The following is a 25,453-nucleotide window of genomic DNA, read 5'->3' as shown; positions in this document are numbered from 1 at the left end:
CAGCCTTCTTGATTGGCAGCAAATCTACAAGCATCCACTCCCTCTACCACTGACGCTCAGTAGCAACAGTGTGTACTTTCTATAGGATGCACTGTAGAAATTCACCAAAGATCCTTGGACAACATCTTCCAAGCCCGTGACCATTTCCATGGAGAAGACAAGGGCAGCAGATACATAGGAACACCACTAACTACATGGTCCCATCCAAGCCACTCAGCATCCTGACTTGGAAATATGTCAACCATTCCTTCACGGTCACTCAGTCAAAATCCTGGAATTCCCTCCCTAAGGGCATTGTCGGTCTACCTACAGCGTGTAGACTGCATCAGTTGAAGAAGGCAGCTCACCATCACCTTCTAGGGGGCAACTAGGGATGGGCAATAAATGCTGGACCACACAACCATGTCCACAAGTGAATAAAGAAAAACAGGAGAAGGTGACAAATTGTAAGCCTTGTGTTCGAAAGGCAGAGTCAGCCAATATTTCACCTGCTATGTCTATCCCACTTAGCATTTTGTTACCATATTTTTATTAGACATGTTTATTTTAATTTTTATCCCAGCATTCTAAGTTTTTTATTCCTATGTTTAAAATGAAAATTATCTTAGAATTGAAAAAATGTAGAACAGGGAAGAAGGTCATTCAACCTGTCAAACTTGTACTAGCTCTTTGTAAGAGCAGCGGCCCTTACACTTACACCACTGTTTTATTTGTCTATACCCCTATACTGTCTAACTCTCTTAATATTATTTGTGAAATCAGCTTCCGTTGGGATTTCAGGTAGAATTTCTTGTACATCCTATATATATGTAAAACAGCCAGTGTCTAATTTCACTACACAAAGTGGGAGAGGGAATCTCTGTCTGATAGTATGATTCTAATTCAGAATGATGTTTGAATAAATTGTTATGTTATTGGAAGCAAATATATTTCCACTGCAGCGCTCTCTGGAGATTAGTGTCCATGAAACGGAAACACTGACAACTTTCAGAATACTGAGGCTCTCCTGGGAGTCTGGCAGCTGATCCAGAAAATAGGCCTGGACCTGATAGTCTGGCTCCCAGCCAGTATTATGAGTTACTGAAGGGATTTGTAAAGGGTGGAGCTTCATTTCGATTATCGCGGGGTGCTGTGGATACAGCAGCGCTTTCCAAAGTAAGAGATCATGTTCTAACATTACAGTGGACTGGTATGTTTGGAAGCCTTTTAAATGGCACATGTAGGAACCTCCATTGTGAATCAGGTCAGCAAGACAATTTGAATCCTGTAGGATTTATTGTGGGATCCGCTATAATAGAATTTTACCAGCCTCTACCACCCCCAACTCCGTCCCTGCAAACCCACACTCCGTGCCAGCTTAATAGAAGTGGCTTCCCTCCAATTGCTCTGAGGGCCATTCAGAAGCAGAGGCTCCATTGATCAAAGAAGGGGCAGCAAAGGCAGCCGTTGTGCCCTGAAATGATTTGCCCAACTATGCTCCCAATGGCTCTTCTCTGCCTCAGCAGCACCGACTATTCTCGAAGGGACTATCAAAGAATCAGAATCGCTGGCTGTCTGATTGGGCCTGTAGCATCAGGAGCTCACCCTATGTACTTACTGCGCCAAGTCTACCTGTCATCAAATAGCTGAGCTGCTGAATTGAATTGAATTAAATTAGTTTTATTGTCACATGTACTCAAATGAGTGCAGTGAAATGTTTACCGTCACTATAATTGCAGTGCTCTCTTAGGTTCAAAGGTACCTAGATACAGATACTTAAGTACAAATTCTTAGGAAACAAAAACGAATTAGAAAAGTAAGGAAATAAACAGTCCAGCATTACAGGTCATATGAATAAATTAGAAAAATAAAGAAGTAAAAAGTTCAGAAGTTCTGACCCCGTCCATGCCAGCACCTTGTCTCAAGGGAGACCTCCACTGTGTCACTGCTGTCTGCATCGGACCCAGCAATGTAGGAGTTGCTCCACTTTGGGCACCATATCTTTGCTGCTGGCCCACTTCTCTGAAGCCACTGAGCCCACACTCACCCTGCAACCAGTATCGGGTCCCTCAAGCCTATGGTAAAATGTAGACCTACACTGCACACTGCACACGGGCAGTGCCTGCTAATATTTGGCTTGTGGTGTGGGAGTGGAGAGGGTGATAGAAGCATATCCTCAAAACCAGATCACTGTCTCACCTGGTCTCTTGGTCACTTGGTCTTCCACAGCGCTCCCCAGAGCAGATCCAGGACCTGGCAGTAACAAGTATCTATTGACTCCAACAGTGTTTTGTTTTGTTTATGGATGGGATATCACTGGCAAGGGCAACAGTTAATTCACATCATTAAAGATGTAATGACTCTAGACCTTTTTGCAATGAATTGACACTTTCAGTTTATGATTCCTTTATGTTCATGAATCTTTGATTTTTAAGCAACCAAACAATTTTCCACAATTTGGGTTTAAAGCCAATGGAAGAGTATGAGGTAGGGAATAGCTATCTGAATCTGAGAACACAACAACAGTGGGTTAATATGTTCAATTGGTGTCATTTTCAAACCTAAGTATATGTGAATGCTATATTGAAGAGAATAGACCAGGATTAAGTACTGCAAATCCAGGGTGTACAAATATATTAACATTTATTTGGGGACCTTTGCAAAAGTTTCATTCAGGAGAATAAATAAGTGGGATAGAGTCAATGGTAAGGTAGATAGCATGTAGTCTGTAGAAGGAAGAGCTTGATATACTGAGTGGCTTTGACAATTTGATGTAGTTTTAGGGGTGTGGTGTCAGGGCCATAATCTATTTAAAGATGGGGGAGTTCCTCCATTCATATCTTCCGTGCCAGTTCTTGATTTCACATCTACTTCAAAGAAGACTTGCTGCATAGCTGTAAAACTAGATTGACGAATAATTATAAAGATCCAATCAAATGGCCAAAGCATGGTTTTGACTATAATTACTTTCTGTAACAATGAAGGAATTTCCACTGTTGGGTAGAGTCTTGGATGTCACGCCCTGATCTGAAACCAGGCTATGATGGTTGGCAGGTACTTGACCCAACACCACAGGAGAAAAGTGAAGGTAAGTGTAAATAACATGGATTGTGTAGTATGTGCCTTTCAACATTATTTGCTTAAAGACTTTTCTTTGCAAAGAGAATCATTAGCACCCTGTGGTGTAGTTAATCGTTCTCTAAACGCAATATTCATTAGGCACAAATCAACTGCAGATTGTCATCCAATAAATTAGCAATAACTAACCTTTCAACTCAATAAAGCATCCAGTCTATTTGTTTCTACTATGGTTAACTGGCCTGACAAATTATTGGCCTGGCTGATGTACGCTTGAAAATATTACTCCCATGTCCTTCACTCTCTTTTACAAATGCAAAAACAATCTTTCAATTGGGTCACAAATATAGGATATTGTGGATGCTGGAAATTTTAAGCAAGAACAAAAGCACTAGAATAAAAAAAATGGCCGGTCAGGCAGCATCTTTGGATGGAAACATAGTTCACATCTTTCTGTAAGGTCACCAATCTGAAATGCTAACTCTGCTTTTCTCTGCTGTAGCACTCTAACCTGTTAAGCTATTCCAGTATTTTCTCTTTCCATGTTAGTCTTCTCAGACCTGAAGCTGAGGATTTATAAGAAGTTCAGGAGAATTCACGAGCTTACAATCAGCTTTAATTATCTAGATGCACCCAGATAAATCAATTCACTTGGGAGTACTTGAGCACGAAAGGTAGGGTTGACAAATAAACAAATGTCCTCCCGATCTGGGACTGCAGCACAGGAAATAAAAGTAAATCAGATATTCAGGAGATCAATATGAGCCACAAATGGGCTCATCATCTTTATGCTGATTTACAGCAATGGAAAGCCATCAGCTTTACAAATTTGACTCTTAGTTTATGTCGTCTGAACCTAAGATGAAATTACTTCCTATTAATTACTTCTGAATAACTCGTCAGCCATGCGTATGCATATAATTGACAAATTAACTTTTCAAAGTAACTATATGATTAATATACAAAATTTAACAAAGATTTGATAATTCTATGGTATTGCATACTTTAGAAATTGGTCAAGACAAGCAGAATCGAGTTGTTGCGATGTGGACATTTCAGTGACTATTACTTTTTTTCATTTTAGGAATCTATTGCTGTGGACCGGCTCCAGTTAAAGCCATTAAAGAGGGAGATATCAATCAGAAATTTGATATCCCATTTGTCTTTGCTGAAGTCAATGCAGATTATGTGTCATGGCTTGTCCTTAAAGATGGATCTAAAAAACAGATCCATGTTAATCATCGATTAGTTGGTCAGAAAATCAGTACAAAGTTTGTTGGCAGTGATGAACGTGAAGATATTACACACAATTACAAATATCAGGAGGGTAAGCAGTGATTATATTCATGTAAATTTGGCATGAATGTCAAAAGTTACAGGAAATACTTAAAAACAGATTATATTTAATCATCCTAAGTAGTATTGTGAAAATTGAGTTACTTGAATACAGTTGTATTACAGCAAACGCAGCAACAATGTCCAGAGAGGGAAAGAATCGCTAAATTAAAGAATATTTGTTGTATGCTTAAACAACTGTCCTATTGGGAAGAGTGCACTTGAAACCAAATTCCACTATTTCACAAGTTATCATTGATGTAGAAATGGCCAGTTTCATCACTAAGGTGACTAACTTGCCCAACACCTACCTAAGACAAAATAAACTCACACCAGCTTTCATCAGTAAACAAGAAAAGGAAATCTATACCGAACTTACCCTTTAGCATGTGGCAAATTGGCTTATTCTTACAAGCATGCACATTTAAACTTTAAATCCAAACAAACCTGTGCATTAATTCACAAAATGGGTGGACAGTTCTGTGGAAATATCATGGGTGAAAATCATTAGCAAAAAAGAACAAAACTTCGGGAATTCAAGAGTCCAAACCAGAAGGGAGGAATGGTAAGTTTTTCCACTGTTTTATTTGCTTTCAGCAATTATATCACACTATGGACTGAGGCAATCCTTAGTTCATTGTTTGGTCAGTTTATTCTTAAAAAAAAACTTACCGTTTTGTTACCACACCTCAACCTCAAAATATTTACCACCACAGGTGACTACCTATTATACCTACTGGATTGCACCAGTTATGCCTGGATGGTATAAATACTTGAAGGGGAATATTTGCAGGGTTATAGGCCAATGATAGGGATTAATTGTACAGCATTTTCAAAGAGACATCATGTACCAAATGGGCTGAATAGCCTCCTGTACTGTATCATTCTGTGGTTGTATGATTTTCTTTCCTGGGTGATAGAAGAATGCAGAGCAGGTTCTGCAGCAAGATGACCACCACAAAGAAGGACCCCCACTTTCAGGTGAGGGGGAAACCCTATTAGGGATGTTCCATAAGTTATTGTGAAGGACATTGAATGATTCTTCACCATTACCATAATCTCTACGTCAATCAGAGCAGTCATGGTCTGGAACATGGCATCCATTCTCTGACACTGGGAACATTTCTGCAAGGAGTTGGGTAAAGGATTATTTTACTAAGCCCCATATCTTAAGCTCCCATTGCAGCCAAGATTCCAGACTCACTCTCCTCATCCTAGAATCCTTACAATGCAGACTGAGGCCATTCCGCCCATTGAATTTGCACTGACCCCCTGAAGAACATCCCAAACCCCCACCATATTACTGTAATCCAGCATTTCCAATGACCAATCCAGCTATCCTGCACATTTTTCGACTGTGGGAGCAAACCGGAGCACCCAGAAGTAACCCATTGGAAGGATGTATTTGCAAACTCTGCACATACAATCACCCAGGGCTGGAATTGAATCCAGGTCCTTGGTGCTGTGAGACAGCAATGCTAATGCTATTTCCATCCAGAAATAGCAAGACATCTAGATGGAAAGGTTTCCATCAGGCAGATGCGGCATGGATTCAGGAAGGGAAGGTCATGTTTGACAAACTTACCGGAGCTCTTTGAGGATATAACAATCGCGGTGGATAGAGAGGAACAGGTGGATGTCATGTACTTGGATTTCAAGAAGGCGTTCGATAGAGTACTGCATAAAAAACTCATCCATAAGAAAAGAATGCATGGAGTTGCGCGGAATGTATTAGCATGGATAGAGAACTGGTTAACCAATTGAAGACAGATTTGGGATAAATGGGGGTTTCTCTGGTTGGAAAACAGTGGTGAGCAGAGTGCTGCAGGAGTTGGTGTTGAGCCCACAACTGTTCATGATATGTATAAATGATTTGGAAGAGGAGATCGAGTGTAAAGTATCTAAGTATGCTGATGACACTAAATTGAATGGAAAGGCAAACGGTGCAGAGGATGTGGAGCGTCTGCAGAGAGATTTAGATAGGTTAAGTGATAGGCAAGGGTCTGGCAGATGGAATACAATGTTGGTAAATGTGAGGTCATCCACTTTGGAAGTAAAAATGCTAGATCAGATTATTATTTAAATGGTGAAAGATAGCAGCATGCTGTTGTGCAGAGACACTTAGGAGTGCTTGAACACTAAAAGTTGGTTTATAGGTACAACAGGTAATCAGGAAGGCAAACAGAATGTTGGCTTTCATTGCTAAAGGGATTGAATTTAAGAACAGGGAGATTCTGCTGCAATTGTACAAGGTATTAGTGAGGCCGCACCTGGAATATTGTGCGCAGTTCTGATCTCCGTAGTCGAGGAAGGATATATTGGCTTTGGAGGCAGTGTAGAGGAGGTTCACCAGGCTGATTCCAGAGATGAGGGGGTTACCCTATGAGGAGAGGTTGAGCCACCTGGGATTGTACACGCTAGAATTTAAAAGAATGAGAAGGAATCTTATAGAAACATATAAAATTATGAAAGGGATAGATAAGATAGAGGCAGGCAAGTTGTTTCCACTGGTAGGACAGACAAGGACTAGGGGACCTAGCCTCAAGATTAGGGGGAGTAATTTAGGACAGAGATGAAAAGGAACTGCTTTTCGCAGAGAGTAGTGAATCTATGGAATTCTCCGTGCAAGGAAGCAGTAGAGGAAGCTTCATTAAATATATTTAGGACACAGTTGGATAGATTTTTGCATGATGGGGGATTAAGGGTATGGAGGATAATGCAGTTGGGAGGAGCTGAGACCATGGATAGATTAGCCATGATTTTGTTGAATGGCGAAGCAGGCTCGATGGCCTGGATGGCCTACTCCTGCTTCTATCTCTTATGAACTTATAACCACTGTGCCACCCGTCTTCCACTGTTATAGCGCCTGATTCAGGGTAATACAGCAAAGATATCCAGCCCTTTTGGTGTCTAGACTACTCTCATTTTAGAAGGCTGAATGAGTTTAAGTTTAATTATTTCCAATGTTTTCAAGCCCTGCCACCTCACTAGCACAGCCTGCAATCGTTAATCTTAGGTTTATGGGATTTGAGCCCAGTGTCAGATGCCAATGTTTTGTTAAGGCAGTGTTTGTTACAGTATTGACTAAGGAGGGAGTCAGACTATCAGGTTTGATGTGTAGTGATTGGAACCAGGTGGGCTTTGTTGACCAAGAGGTCCTTGATTGAGGTTGTTAACCTGGGCCAATCAGGCAGTCCAATACAAACAGGGGATATCCTGTACCTCCCCCAGGAGCCTGCGCCCCATAATCTGAGCTGCCTCTGGAATTTTAAATGTGTGTCTTTTAAAGATGCGAAACAGTGGGCCCTGTACAGACTGTTGCTGCACACTATTCACCTCTTCTCTTTTGTTCACCACCCAGACGTGCCTTGGTGTGCCCATTTGCCACTGGGCAATGGAGATCTCCAGTGGAGGGCTTTCTATGTGGGAGTTCTCCCCCTTCCTCTCAGAGAACTGTGGTGGAGGGATATTGCACGCAGCACTCTCCTGTAACCTCAGATTGCAGTGGTTCATGGACTCCCAACCCAACTGTTCGTTTTGTGGCACTGTGGAGTCCGTGGACCGTGTACATATTGGGTGTGGGCACTCGCACTCCCTTTTCAGTTGTCTTAAGGACCTCCTTTTGTGTTTTTGGCTGCACTTCAGCACCATGCTCCTAATCTTTGGGCACCCGGTGCGGAGGGGAGCGGGCAGGTTGGAGGATCTCCTCGTGGGTCTGCTCCTAGGCCTGGCCAAGCTGGTCATTAATAGGTCCTGGTAGGGGGCCGTGGAGGGGGTCATTACGGCTGACTACCTGCCCCTTTTCCGTGGCTACATCTGCGCCTGGGTGTCCCTGGAGAAGGAGCATGCGGTGTACACTGGCGCTCTCGATGCCTTTTGGGAGAGGTGGGCACTGTGGGTTGTGGAATGTTTTATCTCCCCCTCCAATTTCATTTTGATTTGATCCCTACCCTCCCCTTGACATTTTTTGTTCACATAGGCATAGCCCCCAGGGACTCTGCTTGTTACTGGTTCCTTAGTCACATGGGTGTTTTTCCTGGTGGTGGTATGTTAATAAAGTTACTTTCACGCCTTTTTTCACTGTGTCTCACACTTGCGAATGCACAACATTGGTGCTGGGGGAAATGAGCACTGCTGCTGTAAAATAACAATATAGACAGGGGATTTAGAGTCTCCTCAGTTCAGGGGACTGACTCTGAAGTGTACTGTGCACAAGTAAATGAAGGGTGACATGGTAATGGGATACTGGCCTCTGTGCACTTATTTTCAAGGTAGGAATGTAGAGTTAAAGCCACATTAGAATCATCTGTGATCTTATTAAATGTTGGATCAGGCTTGAGGGCTGACCTACCCATGCTATTAAATAATTGTAACTAAAAGCAATGCAAATTCAGACAGTCAGAAATAAAAACACTTCAGAAAGTTTTACATTTCGGTGGAAGGACTGAACCGTTCAGCAGGGAATAGAATGCATTTTCAAGATTCTGTGTTGGAACAGGAAGATATTTCTTTAGGCATGAGTTAAAATGTGGAAATAATGCTTAAATAGAGGGTAAAAGTCGTTGTCTGTTCTAATATATTTTTGTAATCAATTTTATAAAAGGTTCTGAGGAAGCAAGAAAAGCTTTCATGAATGCAGACATGAAGAACAAACTGTCTAAAGAGCCGGAGAAGAAATTCTTCATAAAATTGAGAACTCAGAAAGTCAACATGAATGGGGCAGATTTTGAAGTATCTGCTGTTGTCACAAATAATGCTTCAGAGGTGAAGAGATGCAATCTGTACCTGTGTGCCCAAACAATCCTGTACAATGGACAACCAATCACAGATTGTAGCTGGAAATGTGTCAACAATGTCCAAATTGGACCACAGGAAGGTAATGCCAAATATGCGTCGAAGTACATTTTGTCTGTGAAAGAGGGATCGTTGTTTGATGGTTTAAACTATGCCACTGCAAAGCCATGTCATCCTAAACCCCAAGAAGTGTAAATTGTTCTCAGTTCAGTGGTTGGATGGCTGGATTGCAGTCCAAAATGGTGTCACCAGCATGGATAGAATTCCTGCACTGGCTGAGGTTGCCATGAAGGACTCTCCTTCTGAACTTTTCCATTCAGGTGAGGTGTGGTTACCCTCAGATTAAACCACCACCAGTTGTCTCTCTCTAATGAGAGAGCAGCTGTATGCTCTGGTGAGACTATGGTGACTTCACCTTATCCTTTTAAAATTGTTCCAATTTCACCTCTAACCCTAGACAAGTCATTCAATATGGATGTCTCAGCTATTAATCTTGTGAGGCACCGACTGAAGTCAGAGATAAAGTGATCTCTTTTTTGCTAGTTCTTTTGGCATGGGGACAATAATAATGAAAAGGCATTTGAATGTGTTATTTTTTTCAATTTTACTAAGAAGACAGTGTAAATGATAGCATAAAATTGAAGTGATTGGGGCAAACTGTGGCATATAGAGTTCAATGGAAGCAGTTGTGAAGTTATCCATTTTGGACCAACAAAGTTCAGATCAGAGTACTCTGTGGATGGTGTGAAGTTAAATACAGTGGATGTCCAAAGAGACTTGGTGGTTCAGGTGCATAGACCTTTAAAATGTCACAAACAGGTGCAGAAAATAATCAAGAAGGCTGATGGAATGCTGGCTTTTATATCTAGAGGACTGGAGTATAATGATGCAGAAGTTATGCTGCAGTTGTACAAAACTCTGGTTAGACCCCACCTGGATTACTGTGAGCAGATCTAGGCACCACACCTTAGGAAGGATGTATTAACCTTAGGAGTACAATGCAGGTGACAAGAATGATACCTGTACTTTAGGGGTTAATTTCTGAGGAGAGATTACACAAATTGGGCCTACTTTCTCTAGAATCTAGAAGAATAAGGAGTGATCTGATTGAAGTCTTCAAGATATTAAAAGAAAAAAATAGGGTAGATAAGGATAAACTATTTCCATTGATTGGAGATTCTAGAATTAGGGGGCATAGTGTGAGAATGAGGGCCAGACCATGATGAGAGATGATAGGAAGCACTTCGACACATGAAGAGTGGTAGATGTTTGGAGCTCTCTTGCACTAATGGCAGTGGATGTTGGTTTAGTTGTTAGTTTTAAATCTGAGATAGTACATTTTTGTTCATCAAAGTTATTAAGGGATTTGGTCCAAAGGCAGGTATATGGAGTTAGACCATAGCTCAGACATGAACTCAATCAAAGGTGGATTAGGCTTGGGGGCGCTGAATGGCCAACTTTTGTTCCTGTGTTTCTAACCTGAACACCATGTGGTGATACTACTGCAAATAATTCTGTGTATATTTTAAGTCATTCACAGAAATGTAAGATCGAATTGGAGACATGTGGATTGACACAGTGATTAAAAGATTTGTTTTTTATGATGAACCTATTTTCTGATGTATTCATCAAAAAGTAAACCTGACTGCTTGATACAGAGCAATCTCAGTTCCAAGGTCTCTTCACATCACTGATGTCTCTCATCCATGTTTTCATTCTGGTAAATCTCCTCTGCGGCCATTCTAAGGCATGAACATGGTTTCTAATGTTTGGTTGCCACATTAAAATTGCATATTAAATTATTGTCCAGTTACACCTTTCAAAAACAGATTCTGCCTGTTCAATGATGTGCAAACAACTCAGTGTAGAAAATTGAGAAAAACTATACTTATTTAAACTCACATAATTTCAGTGCAGCCCATGGCTTGATCACCATCTGCACCCAACGCAGAACTCCCACAGTAATTACAAAGAGAGTTGTTTATGGGCTACCTTGTCAGAGATAGTACTTGAGGAATGAGCTTTTGTAATTTTTCAAAATATAATGAAGATTTAAAGCAGAGGAAGAAGCAGAGTTAAATGCAAAGACTATAGCAGTCAGGTGCATTTTAAATTACCTTGGCACAGGAGTACAGAGAGACATGTAATGTTTTCTTCCTGTGCTGTAAACCAATATCAGTGCCTCAGAATGTCTGATTTTATTTTAGCCAAACAAAATATTTGATCTTTCCCAACAAATCAAAGTTCATGTGAGATCATTTGTATGTTTTTGTATTCATGGGTTGGCACAGCAAAAGAGGAGTAACAAATAACTGCAAATGATTTTCCAGCAACAAAGATATAGTAGTTGCTCCTTACAGTCCTTATTTGAAGAGGTTAGGGATCAAAGCTCTGAGCCAATATTCCACCAACAGCACAGGTTTAATCCCTGTACAGCTGAGCTCACCATGATGGTCCCACCGACTCAGCCTCTTCCTTTGCCTGAGGCATGGCAACCTTCATCTTCAGTTGTATGTGTCTAATGAGAGAGAGAAGCCTATCGTCCCTGGGACTATTGGTGACTTTACCCTCACAGCCTCCCTCACTTGAATTTCGCTACCTTTTGAAGCTGGTTTTTGTTTCATCAATGATGTTCAATCCTGAAAAATAACGTCATAAAGCCTTTCTGGACTTGTTTGGTGTCTCTGTGGTTACATGCACCTACAAGGAAAATGTATTTGATATATGTGTAACAAAACATATTATGATACAGCAGAGAAGGTGGTTGTTTGCCCTCATTGTGCCTTTCCTGGTTGTTTAGCAGAATGAGCCATATAATCTCTATTTTCTAAGATTTTTCCATAGCCCTGTACTTCTTCATTTTCTTTGAAATTTTTAAACAATTCTCTTATAAAAGTTACTATTGAATCTGCTTCCACTGTCCTTTCAGACAAAGCATTCTATTTCATTCTAACTTATGATAAATAAAATATATGCTCACGTCACCTCTGGCTCTTTTGCCAATCAACATCAGTCTATGTTCCGTGGCTATACTGATACCATCTGCCATTGAAAACAACATTTACTTATTTATTCTATTTGAAATGTTCATGGTTTTGAGAAAGTCTATCAAAAATCTTAAGCTTCTCTGCTCTAAGTAGGACAACAGCTTATTCAACTTTTCTATATATCTCAAGTTCCTTGTCTCCAGTTCTATTCCGGTAAATCTTCTTTGAACCACATCCAAGACCTTGAAATCCTTTTTAAATGGTGGTGTTCAGAACTGAACACAACACCCTAACTGAGGCCTAGTCAGTGCATTACCAAATGTTTTCTTCTTCAATCTTTAAGCATCTATTTATAAAGCCATTGTGCTACTTACTGTATTTAATAGCTTTTTCCACTTGTCCTGCAACCTTCAAAGATTAAAGTGCATGCTCTGTTCCTGTACACCTCTGTTTTCCAATTCATCAGTGTGCCTATGTCCCCCTGAAGACTGTTATTACCTTCCACTTTGTTTGTTATAATCCTGAGTTTAGTACGTAGAATTTGAGATTACACATAATATACCCAGTTTAGGTTAGTAAAATGTATTGGGAAAGAAAATTAATCCTCATATTCAAACCTGACGAACAGCATTCCATACTTAATTCAAGTCTCAAAAAGAGTCATCCACCATTTCTGTCTTTCCTGCCATTTAGCCAATTTTGTATCTGTATTGGTGAAATAACTCCGCAGAGGCTGGTATCCCATCACCAAATCACCCTTTATTTATATGAGGAAAGTCCTTGAAACTAATACAGTTCCCTGAGAGCCGGCTCTCATGATGTCTGACACTCCTGTTCTTATCCGTTAACAAGGGACCCCTGATTGGACCAGACTTAAAGTCCCAATCAGGGAACTCATATTCTATGAGGTCCACCTGGCTGACCTTGTTAAGTCACTACGATTGTCACTGTCCACTTAATTCTATGGGCTTTAATGTTTTTTTCCCAAAAAGCCTATTGTCTATTTCTGGTACTTGATCAGATGCCTATTGAAAGTCTTTATCTGCAACTACATTACCGTATGCAAGCATAATCCTGTTGGCAGTTTCTAAGGGCTGTCAGTGAAGAATTCTATTTTGGCGATGGGCCTGTGATTTTCCATTACACCTGTACTCATGGATGTACAGTAAAACTCAAATTTTAATTTCTTGTTGGTGTCTAACAGTCTCTGTTATCTCTGTAACAATCTTCATTTGTACAAAACAGCCTGCATGCAACACAAACTTTGCATTCCTTTGATTCTGGCCTTTTGGCATTCCCTATCACTACAGCTACCGAGTTTCAACTTCTGTTTAATTAATGTCTTCCTTCTAACCAATTTCTGTAGCCAGATTTTTGTAAATCCTGCTGAAAGTTTGAAATTTGGTTCTATGCCCATCCTCTCCTTGTAACTCTGGACATTCCTTTCTTTGTTTGAAATGCAAAATAAGTGCAAGTTGTTGTGGGCTATATTGACTTAGCTCATCATTATTAGGCAATCACATTGTGATTGGACTTAGCATTCTTGGCAAGGGAGACAGCAGGCTGGAGGAAAATCAACAAATATTGCAGCTTCTAAATTTTGTGTGGTGAAAGTGTGTGTTTGTCGTGATAGAATCATTCAGTTCAGTAGGTTTTCTATATTGATGGAAATGGACAGAAAACAATAAGAATGCAAAACACCAGAATAATGAAAATGGAAATTTGCAGTTGATTTTCCTTGTTTACCATTTTGCATTCCAGTTCAATTTGTACTGATTAAGCTGAGGAGACTGAGTCAGATCGTAATGCAATTATATAAATAAGCAGAAACCTGAAGGTAAACGTTATATTAAAAAAATCAGCAAATAATGAGTTAAACATGTATAAAATAGACGTAAAATTGAAACTTCAGTCTGCAGTGAGACAATGAAAAGAACTTTCCATATTGTTGTTGTTCAGTTACTTTATTGTTTCGGAGTCAATGAATTAGCGAGTCTTGTCCATTCTTGAATGAGGTGTGTTTGGTTTTACAGTAAATTGCACATTTTATTGATTTCTCCTCAATCTTATGAATACAGTTGATTCATTGTGTGTGTTTCTGCTGCTTGCATTTTACCTGTGATTGCACAATGAATTATGCTTATTGTAAAGTATTATCACTGGACTGTTAATCTACAGACCTAGTTAATGTCCTGGGGACATTCAGTGTAAATTTGGAATTAGGAGTTTATTGATAACCATGAACTAACTGCTAATTGTCAGATAAATCCATCTGGTTCACTAATATCCTTTCGGGAAGGAAACCGCTGTCCTCACCTGGTCTGGACTACATATGACTCCAAGAGAGAAACAATAATGTCAAGAATGTGGTGCAGTTCTGGTCGCCATATCACAGGAAGGATGTGATTGCACTGGAGGGTGTGCTGAGGAGATTCACCAGAGGACCTGGGATGGATAATTCAAATTATGAGGAAAGATAAGATAGACTTGGGTTGGGTCAGAGAACAGTGAGGGTCGATCTGATTAAGGTGTACAAGATTGTGAGGGCATGGACAGAGTGGATAAGGAGCAGCTGTTCCCCTTAGTTGAAGGGTCAGTCACAGAGGGACACAGATTCAAATGTGTGAGGGGCAGAAGGTTTAGATTGGGTGTGAGGAAAATCTTTTTTTTTTTACCCAGAGAGTGATGATGGTTTGGAATATGCTGCTTGGGAGGGTGGTGGAAGTGAATTGCCTCAGATCCCTGAAAAAGTACCTGGATGAGCACTTGGCACGCAATAACATTCAAGGCTATGGGCCAAGTGCGAGTAAATGGGATTAGGCTGAATGTCAGGTGTTCCTCACATGTCAGTGCAGACTTGCTGGGCTGAAGGGCCTCTTCTGCACTGCATAATTATATGAAAATCTTGCAGATCGTTTACACCATTCTAATTATGGTGTCCAAACAAAATGGAGACTAAAGATTCTCCTGTTAACAATTCTTTTACATAAAATCATGAGGGGCATAGATATGGTGAATAGGCAAGGTCTTGACCCTAGAGTACAGGAGTTCAAAACTAGAAGGCATAATTTTAAGGTGAGAGGAGAAAGATTTAAAAGGAACGTAAGGGGCAGCTTTTTCACACAGTGGGTGGTTAGTATATGAACCGCCAGAAATGGTAGATGCAGGTACAGTTATAACATTTCAAAGACATTTGGACAGGCACATGAATAGGAAAGGTCTGGATGGATATGGGCCAAATGCAGGCAAATGAGACTAGTTTAGTTTTGGAAACCTGGTTGGCATGGATGAGTCAGACCGAAGGGTCTGTTTCCATTCTATTTGACTCTAAGACTCTATGAATTTACTGGTTAAAGATGGTGCTCCAGGACACTGAGAGAACAAAGATATCAGATGTATTATTACATTGAAAGTATTTAAAACATAATTTTGTATTCCAATGTGATTCTTTTTCTGTAGCAAAGATGGAGACTCTACAGGTGCTTTACTCAAACTACAAACAGTCCATGGCAGAAAACAATCAGATTCTCATTGTAGCTGTTGCAGTTGAGAATGAAGCTAATGAAGTGCTGATTTCTAGAAAAGTGATTACTCTCCAGAATGCAGAACTACACATTAAGGTAATGATTACTGAGAAATATGGTTGGAAATGGCATTCCACCCTGAGTATTTTGCATGTATGAGACATATTACTAATGGAATAGCATTTGTAAACCTCCAAGTCCTGTGATATCGGTTCCTTGCTGAGTCATGGAATTGCCGAAACTTGGGCAAGATGTTTGGGAAACTACATACACAGGCAAAGTTCTTCTCCTATTCTGTTGAAATATCAGGGTTGTGATTGTTTGTATAATAGCTGTGCCTTCCATACAAGCATGTGATGGACATAGTTTACTAAATCTCCTTACTTCTAACTTTGGCAATCTGGCACTACACTCATTTAGCTGCAGAGATATCGGTATTGGATGCACACCTTCCTCAGTTACAGCTATTAAATGTTATTCCTTACAATCGAAAGAAATTTGATGCACTATTTGATGTTACCCATTCCCACCAAAGAGACGTCAAATGTGACTTCAAGGGATGTAATGTACATTCACTCACTTCCCTCCATTTACTGGTGGACCCAGTCTAAAACAATATTGAGTCCACTGAATCAGATGCTTTCAAATTTATTGTCAAGTTGACCTGATCAAAACTTGAACAAAGCAGTGTGGGGAAGCCTGCAATATCTAGACTCCCTCCAACCTTATCTTCGTTGCTTCCTCGTTTACTTTAATTTCCTGTCATTTGACATTTTACATCTAGCTATTTTCCACTACATAATTCCAACACAAGAAATAGGATACAATGTACAATTTTATTCAGTTTTGCCTTCTTTATCCAATTATGAATGCATATGATCCCAGGCAGTGACTGAGACATTCACCACTCAGTGACCCTAAATTTGTATCTATACCTTTGTTCTTGCCCTCTGCTCCTAAATACTATTAACTTACCTCTATATCAATCCCTATTTAGTACATTACCTACTGTCCACCTTCATTTGATTGACTGCCCAACACTTAACTAGCTGCATAATACTCTTGTTTTTCCATAAAGTCTATAATTTTTGATCAACACCATGTTCACTACATTGATTGTCAAGATGCAAAGAAGTTTAAAAATTTACAAACAATAAAAATAGTTTTTCCTGAAATAGTTCCTACTTCATGGGTGGAAATGTACCTTTATGTGCTCCAGGACTTGTGTTTTTCTCTAATGTTAGCATCCTGGGATGGTTGAAAACTTTTAGTCGAGCCCAAGTCACACTTCCAAGGCTGCTGCACCCTTTTGATTCCCTATATCACATTATCGCTACTCCATGGTCTATTTTACCTTTCTCTCGCCTGGCTTAATACTGCTGCTTCTCATTCCTGCTATGCCTAACCTTCCATCCATAGCAGCATCCGTTGTCTGCTCTGAATCTCAAATATTACAAAAAGAGGGAGAGAAACCTAGAGATATAGTCACTGGGCTAGTAATCAAAAGGACCAAGCTAATTCTGGGGACCTGGGTTTGAATCACGCCTTGGCAGATGATGGAATATGAATTTGATAAAAATCTGGATTAAGAGTGTGCAGTTATACAGGGCCTTGGTGAGGCCACACCTTGAATATTGTGTGCAGTTTTGGTCTCCTTTTCTGAACAAGGATATTTTTGCTATTGACGGAATCCAGAGAAGGTTCACCAGACTGATTCCTGGGATGGCAGGACTGACATATGAAGAAAGACTGGATCGATTGGGTTTGTACTCACTGAATTCAGAAGAATGAGAGGGCATGCCATGGAAACAAAAAAAATCCTGATGGGACTGGACAGGCCAGATGTGGGAAGAATGTTCCCGATGTTGGTTAAGTCCAGAACTAGGGGGTCACAGTCTAAGAATAAGGGGACTGAGATGAGGAGAAATTACTTAAAGTTGTGAACATGTGGATTTCGCTCCGATAGAAAGCTATTGGGGCCAGTTTATTAGATATATTCAAGAGAGAACTGGATGTGGCCCATGCAGCTAAAGAGATCAAGAGATATGGGGAGAAAGCGGGAATGGGATATTGAAATTATATGATCAGCCATGATCATATTGAATGGTGGTGCAGGCTTGAAGGGCCGAATGGCCTACTCCTGCACCTATTTTCTCTGTTTCTAATAATGGCGATGAAACCAATGTCAATTATTGGGAAAAAACTCACCTGGTTCGCTAATGTCCTTTACCGGAAGTAACTGCCCTACTTAACTAGACTGACCTACCTGTGACTCCAGGTTAACAGTAATGTCATTGACTCTTAACCACCCTTTGGGCAATTGAAGATAAGCAATAAATGTCGGTCTAGCCAGCATTGCTAATGTCCCATGAATGAATCAAAATAAAATCTCCTTAATTAAATCTTATAATGGAACCTTAAGTACATGAAACGTTGTTTAACAAAGTCGGAAATAAGATCAAAGGAACTAAAATAGAAAATGTAAGAGTATGTAAACTGTTGACGTGGCAAATTTGAGGGTATATGTTGATCTTATACTGGAACAAGGAAATTTTGTTTTATTAATTGAAGAAGATCATAATTTTTCATTTATAAATTGGTTATCTTTAGGAACAGAGCAAAATCTGTCTTTTATTCGCATCATTGCATTAAAATGAACTCTTTGTTGCTTCAGGTCCTGGGAGAGCCCATACAGTATCACAACCTAACAGCAGAAATTAGCTTTTCCAACCCAATGCCAGTGAATTTGTGCAATGGTACATTCCTGGTGGAGGGAGCTGGCCTCACTGAAGAGCAGAACATTCCATGTCCGTAAGTAGAATCTGCAGCTTTCAGCATCTCAGCAAAATGGCACAAGTTAGCATTGTTGCCTCTGATTCAGAAGGTTCTAATTCAGGGACTTGACCCATAACTGAACTGGCATTACAGTGCACTACTGAGGGAATGCTTCATTGTTAAAAGTGCTGTCATTCAGATAAGACCTTAAACGATAAGCCCCCTGGCCTCTCATGGGAGATAAAAGATTGAAGAAGAGCAGGGAATGCTCCCCAGAGTCCTGGCTGAGATTACCACTCAATGAACATTATCTAAAACAAATTATCTGTTTGCTGGGTCTGAGAACTTGCTGTGCACATATGCGGTGTGTTTTCTGTTTTGCGGTCGAGAGCATACTTTAAGATTATGAGAATGGTCCAAAGTATTTTGGGCCTTTTGAGGTTATGAAATGAGTTATAATTATTTTTATTTTTTTGACCATCACCCTGTTTAACACCATCTAGTCAATAAAAAACATAGACTTAACTCAACAAGTGGCTCAGTGAATAAAGCATTGTCTGACAGGGAGCTGAGTCTACAAGGTTAATATGATTTTTGCTGATCTGTTATACAGCACTATTATATAACGTTAGGAATCACAGAAAGTGAAATCAAGGAATGAATAACCAATCTGATCAAACGACAATGTTCTTTCCTCTATTATAACAGAGATGTTAACCCATTCAAATTAAATAGGTTAGCATGAACGATAATTTCTATGCTATGCATCCATCATTAATATCACATTTTAGAATTTTCAGCAATCCAAATAATTTTCCAAATGCTATAGTGACTAACACTCACAATTTAAAAAAAATATTGAATTTTGCTAGTGTCTTACCTTCCAATAAGCACTATAGTCTAATTTAATTTTCCTTTCTTTTTACTGTCTTTTTTTATTAGCCTTCTGTAACATTTATCCAAATTCATTTTAAGTGGCGTTACAGCCTCTGCTTGTGATAAAGCATTGCAAACACTGTTGAGTTTTTTTCATGCAAAAACGTATTCAAACTGCCTTTTTGGCTTGCTTAGAGATAATGCTACATTTATATCTCTCAGTTATTGATTAATCAATCATTGGAAGCAGTTGTAATAGTGACTGTCAGAAGAAGAATTGAATAAATGAACAAGAAAAATACAGGAGTATGGATGAATATCAGGAGAGTGGGAGTGATTGGACTGGTCTTTTAATGAGCTGACACAGATATCATGGGCTGCTTGGCCTCTTTGTGTGGTATTTTTAATCCATATTTGTCTTCTCAATCTCAAACCAGAGTGAAGACTTTCAATTCCTGGACCCAATGTCAATTTAGATGAAGATAGAAGGCACTTTAAGTGTACATTCTGTGGAAACATTTCTACCAGTGCTAGCAGCTGGTTTGAAGGAGAGCAAAGTGGGTCTGAGACTAGATTTTTGAATAAAATAAGAACAATAATTAGGGCTTAAAACAGAGCTAGTTAAAATAAATTAGAAAATTAGGCTAAGAGATAAGTCAACAGGAAGGCAGTCATTGATATTTAAGGGAACATTTGTTAATGCACAGAAGTTACATTCCAACGAAAAATTGCGAAGGAGGACTGACCTTTGTGGTTAACTAAAAAGGTAATGATAGTATCATACTTAAAAATAAATTGTGCAAAAATAGGTGTCCAAGTCCAGTGAATGGATAGCTAAGAATGGTCCAAAGATGTGTAGGTTTGGTGGATTGGCTATGCTAAATTGCCCACAGTGTCCAGGGATGTGCAGGCTAGGTGGATTAGCCATTGGAATGCAGGATTACAGGAAAAGAGTAGGGACGTCTGTCTGGATGGGATCCTCTTCAGAGGGTCGGTGTGGACTCGATAGGCCAAATGGCCTGCTCCCACACCGTAGGGATTCTATGACTAAGAAGGAGGGAAGTGTTAGAAAATGAGAGGTTGCCAGCTAGAGATATAAAAATGGAAAGCTTCTATTGATAGTTTTAAAAACAAAGGAGTTAGCAAACTGCACTTAGGTTCTCTAGAAAGTGAGAGAGGAGAAATAATAATGGAAAGTGAGGATATAGTAGATGCATTGAACTGGTATTTTGCTTCAGTCTTCACTACAGAGGGTACAAATAATATCCCAGAACAGCTGTAAATCACGAAAAGAAAAGGAAAGTTGAACTCAGGAAAATCACGGTCACCAGAGAAGTACTATCAAGGCAATTGTTGGAGTTTTGCGTTCCCTAGGTCACTTCATCCCAGTGTCTTGAAATAATCAGTTAATGAAAGAATTGTGTGGATTTTAATTTTCCAAGATTCAGGGAAGATTCCTTTACATTGGAAATTAGTGAATGTAACATCAACTTTCCTGCTCCTCTGATGCTGCCTGACCTGCTGTGTTCCTCCAGCTCCACACTGTGTTATCTCTGACTCCAGCATCTGCAGTTTTTACTATCTTTAAGTGTAAGTGGGTCTTTTTCAGGTTGGTAACATATAGCGAGTAGTGTGCAAAAGGAGTCAGTGACGGGCCTTTCACTTTAAATGGTATGGATGAAGGGACACAGATATGGTTGCTAAATCTGCTGATGACACAAAGATAGGAATGTAAGTCGTAAAGAGGATATAAGGAAACTCCAAAAGGACATAGGTAAGTTAAGTGAGTGAGGAAAGATCCATCAGATGGATTACATGGGTGCACAAAATGAAATTGTCCAATATGGCAGGAAGAATAATAGTAACTCATTAGTGTATGATTGCAGAGCTCTGATAGACAAAAGGATTTTATGTTGGTTCATGAGTCACAAAGGCTGGTACAGCAAGTAATCAGGAAAGCCGATAGAATGTTAATATCTAGTGCAAAGGGAACTGATTTCAAAAATCATGAGGTTAGCCTTCAGTTAGGCGAGGTGTTGGTAAGACCATCTGAGCATTGTCTATGGTACTGGTCTTTTTTAAGGAAGGATGCAATACTTTGGAAACAGTTCAGAAAAGGTTTCATAGATTAATACCTGGAATGGGTGGATTGTCTCACGAGAAGAGGTTGGACAAACTAAATTTGTAGTTTAGAAAAGCAAGAGGTGACTCAATTGAAACATGTAAGATCCTGAGGGTTCTCAATGGGGAAAATATGGAGACGATGTTTCTTCTTGTGGGAGAATCATGAATTTGAGGGTTGCAGTTTCAAAGTAAGGAGTTGCTCATTTCAACTCGTAAGGAAAATGTTTTCTCACAGAAGGTCGAGAATCTTTGAAACTCTTCCTTTAAAATCTGATGGTAGCAGGGTTCTTATGAATGAGGCAGATTCTTGATGAGCAGTGGAGTAGAAAATTTTTGGAGTGTGGGCAAAAATGTGGAATAATGAAATGTATTGAATAGCAATAACACTGAAGAGGTCAAATGGCCCACTCGTCCTAATTCATAAATTTTCATAGCTAAAACATAAAGTATAGACAGGAAAATACAGGCTCCCAAATTCCTAGCACCAGGTTTTCCTCTGCTTCTGTTTTCTCTCAGAAGAAAAAGTGTAGAAATGATTTTTTCACTATTTGAAACAGAACCCAGAAAAAAGATAAATTGACAAAGTGGTTCTTTAATGTTCTATCACTTTTTATTTTGAAAAGAAACATTCACAGGATGTGTCAGAGCTGGCACGGCCACATCAAATTTTCATTCCTAGTTGTCCTGAGAAAGTAGTTGAATGACTACAGTGTCTGTTCCTTCCCAATATTAAGCAACTTATTGAGCACACTGGGCTAGTAGGCTAGCAGATTATCTATTTGCCTGGCCATCAGTTGAAAATCTACCAACTCAGTAATGGATACTATGCACTTAAGTCAATAAATAGCAATGTTTGCTCACTTTCCTCGTTATTGTTTGTTTCAGGGTGTCGGTGATTAAACCAGGCCAAAAAGTGAAGTTGATGGTTATGTTTACCCCTCAAAAATCTGGCCTGAGGAAATTGATTGTGGATTTCAACGCCAACGAACTGAAAGCTGTGAAAAGTTTCAAAAACATTATTATCATACCGACGGATAAATAGAACCTGTCAATCATCTTCAAAAAAATATTGTTTTGGAAGATCGTGCCTTTAAGAAGGGAAGAAAAATTAACACAGATTTAGCAACAGATATTTATGTTCAGCATTCCTCCATCATTAAAGTCTTTCAATAATAATAAGCATTTAAATAATAAACTAAACCACTGTTAGGCATCTATGTTCAGTTTTGCTTCATATCATCTAACGCCACAAATGCTCCTTATAATTGGTGTATTGTTCTTGTTCTGTTTTTATTCAGTACTGTTACATTTACTTAAGTTCCACCTAATCTGGAGTTATGCAACTGCATGACATTAATAATATCCGTAATGCAATACCACGCAAGAGTCATTGTACATGAACAATATGACACAGGCATCAGATGGTATTTGATTTGTTGGTCCACACATGTATTGTAGCTTACCTCACAATAGAAACCAGCAACCAAACATTGAATCAAGCCACCTCGCCAATCACATCAAATATATTAACCCACCAATAACTCAAGATACTAGATGTAGCTCAGTGGGAACACTTATACTGCTGAATTGGAAAATAAGGGGTCAAAGGGCCACTCGAGCAGGCTTGGTCTAAAAATAATCAGTACAATATACTGTTAGATGTGTCCTATTTGGGGTGAGACATTAAACCAAAGTCATGTCTTCCTACCTAGGTGGATGCAATAGATCCCCAGCCTCATGAATTGTACGGTGCTGTTCTTTGGAAAAGTTTGTGATTGAAGTAAATAATTTTCAACTGAATATATTTGCTATTTTAATGGAAATCGCATCTTTTTTCTAACTGGCCTAAAGCCAGGTTGCTAATGGCTCTTTGTAATCTCTATTGTTTGTACAAGCTATTATACTTACCAGATTCTCTTTTGGCTTTATGTAAATCATTTATCGAGTAGTATAATGTGTTGTACCATTAATCCTAACAATAAAGTATTTTGCGAATACTGGGTTGGAGTGCAGTGATTTTCTTTAAACTGTTCTGCCACATCTTAACTTTACATTGATGTTTCTCTTTGTCGGTCTTTCATGCCAATCCTCATCTTTGTACCCCATAGGAAAGAAGCTGGTGGTTTTCTTGTCAGGCTTCAGTTAATGCCACAAACTGTCTAATCAAAACTAGAACACAGAAGCTGCAGTATATAAGCCTCCAAATCTGCCCTTACTGTGGGAGGCAGTGCCTAATCACAACTGGTGGTTATGGACTACATATCTGACCCTGCTAAGTTGACATACCTTATTTTGTGCACTTACTTCCAGAATAAGATTCTTTTCTCGTACAAATTTCTTCACTTTATTCTTCTTTGTAACTTTGAGCTCTGGCTGCCATAATTACCAAAGGGTGTTCTCATCTTTATCCACATCCTCTTCCTGGTTTGAACATCTTGCTGCTCATGCAGTGAGCAGAGTACATGGACATGGAAGCCAGAGAGAAAGAGACATAAAAAAAATAGGCAAACAAAGAACTGATAGAGTGATAAATGTCCGATACGGTACAATGAAGTGTAAATGGTTGAAAATTGGTTGGCTGAGCAGGGAGCAACCCAGGCAGAACAGGACCTAGGGACGTGAGGGAAGAGAACTGACGTAGAAGAGGGTCCGATATTGTTAAATTCAGTGTTGAGTCCTGAAGGTTGTAAGGTACACAAGTGAAAGATGAGGTGTTGCTCCCCCAGCTTGTGTTGATCTTTGCTGGAGCACTGCAGCAGGCCTGAGACAGAGATGTTGGCCAGGGAATATGATGGCATGTGGAAGTGGCAGGCAACTAGAAGCTTGGAATCATTTTGCCAAGTTGCGTTGGGATTTTTGGAAGGTTTTCCACCACACATACAACCCCATTCTCTCACCGTAGTCTCTGTTTAATCATCGGGCCACACAGTTTATCTATCCTAAGTTACATCCTGTCTAACCACACTGTCTAGATCACTACTACTCTGACAAGCTACAGCTCTCCAAGGGGGACACTGTCCAGGAGTGAAACATTACACACAGGCAAGCAATCGGACAATTCCAAACACGAGCTTTCATTTGCAGACAGCAAAAGCAAACACAAACAAAAATGGGTTGTAACAGTTCTCCAGACGGCCACAGAGGGGAGCTGAATCTAGGGCTCACCGGCTCCTGTTGGCTTTCTTTCTCATTTTTTCTGCCTTTTACTTGTTCTCTTTTTTTCTCTTCATTTTCTTTTCTTTAAAGCCTAGAGAGTGGCGAGTGGGGGAGGATGTCTCTGGCAGCACCAGGACAAGCCAGGCATGGCTCCACCCCAGCCTGGGGTCTCCCATGGAATGGACAGCAAATCCCAGGCTGACTGCGTCCATCCCAGACACGCAGGCTGGGCTGAGGCTCCAGGTCTGCAGCTAGGCCCGAGCATCTGGAGTGCAGTGATTTTCTTTAAAGTGCTTTGACACATCTCAACTTCACATAGACATGGAGCATCGGTGGAAGGATGGATTGGCGGCAGCGTCTGGAGGAGTGTCGGATGGTGGACAGGAGGCTCCTCCAGGCCCAGTGACGAGGGTGACTCCCAGCAGCCCAGCATGGCGATCCTGGCCTGGTCCAGCTATCATGGCCTGACACAGCAGTCTCGGCCCGGCCTGGTGGTGTTCTTTGGCGGAGGTGTCTGGTCCAGTACTCCAGCAGACTGGAATGGCGGTCTGGTCCCAGAATGGTGGTCTCGTCCTGGCTGTGTCTTCAGGGCATTCCGTTGTTTCTTAATCGGCTTTCTCCGAGCCCAGGAGCCATTAACTTGAACTGTGATGATCTTTGTTTTAATTTTACTTCTTTTATTATTATGTATGACTTCGGTCATTGATGCTGGCTCCATCATGTGGCGACTTATAAAACTTTTCACTGCATTTTTCATGCAAAAGTACACGTGACAATAAATTTCTATTCTGTTCTACAAGGAGAGCTTTGTCCTCACCAGCATCA

The 25,453-nt window shown here is 40.1% G+C and overlaps 1 protein-coding gene across 1 annotated transcript in view; it reads left to right on the top strand.

The window, feature by feature from the left end:
• Nucleotides 1–23,469, top strand: part of LOC109921728 (protein-glutamine gamma-glutamyltransferase 2-like) — a 68,216-nt gene extending 44,747 nt beyond the window's left edge. Inside the window, exons 8-13 of the mRNA XM_048608370.1 lie at nt 2,964–3,067; nt 4,142–4,384; nt 8,996–9,268; nt 15,633–15,793; nt 18,372–18,508; nt 22,358–23,469. Coding sequence (XP_048464327.1) covers nt 2,964–3,067; nt 4,142–4,384; nt 8,996–9,268; nt 15,633–15,793; nt 18,372–18,508; nt 22,358–22,514 — 1,075 coding nt within the window. The 3' untranslated portion in view covers nt 22,515–23,469. The remainder of the gene's footprint in view (nt 1–2,963; nt 3,068–4,141; nt 4,385–8,995; nt 9,269–15,632; nt 15,794–18,371; nt 18,509–22,357) is intronic.
• Nucleotides 23,470–25,453: the final 1,984 nt, after the last annotated feature.

The sequence above is a fragment of the Rhincodon typus genome, chromosome 19 (assembly GCF_021869965.1).
Source record: "Rhincodon typus isolate 14 chromosome 19, sRhiTyp1.1, whole genome shotgun sequence".
NCBI lineage: Eukaryota > Metazoa > Chordata > Chondrichthyes > Orectolobiformes > Rhincodontidae > Rhincodon > Rhincodon typus.
The sequence above is the reverse complement of the archived record's forward strand: the minus strand, read 5'-3'. Positions and strand labels throughout refer to the sequence as shown.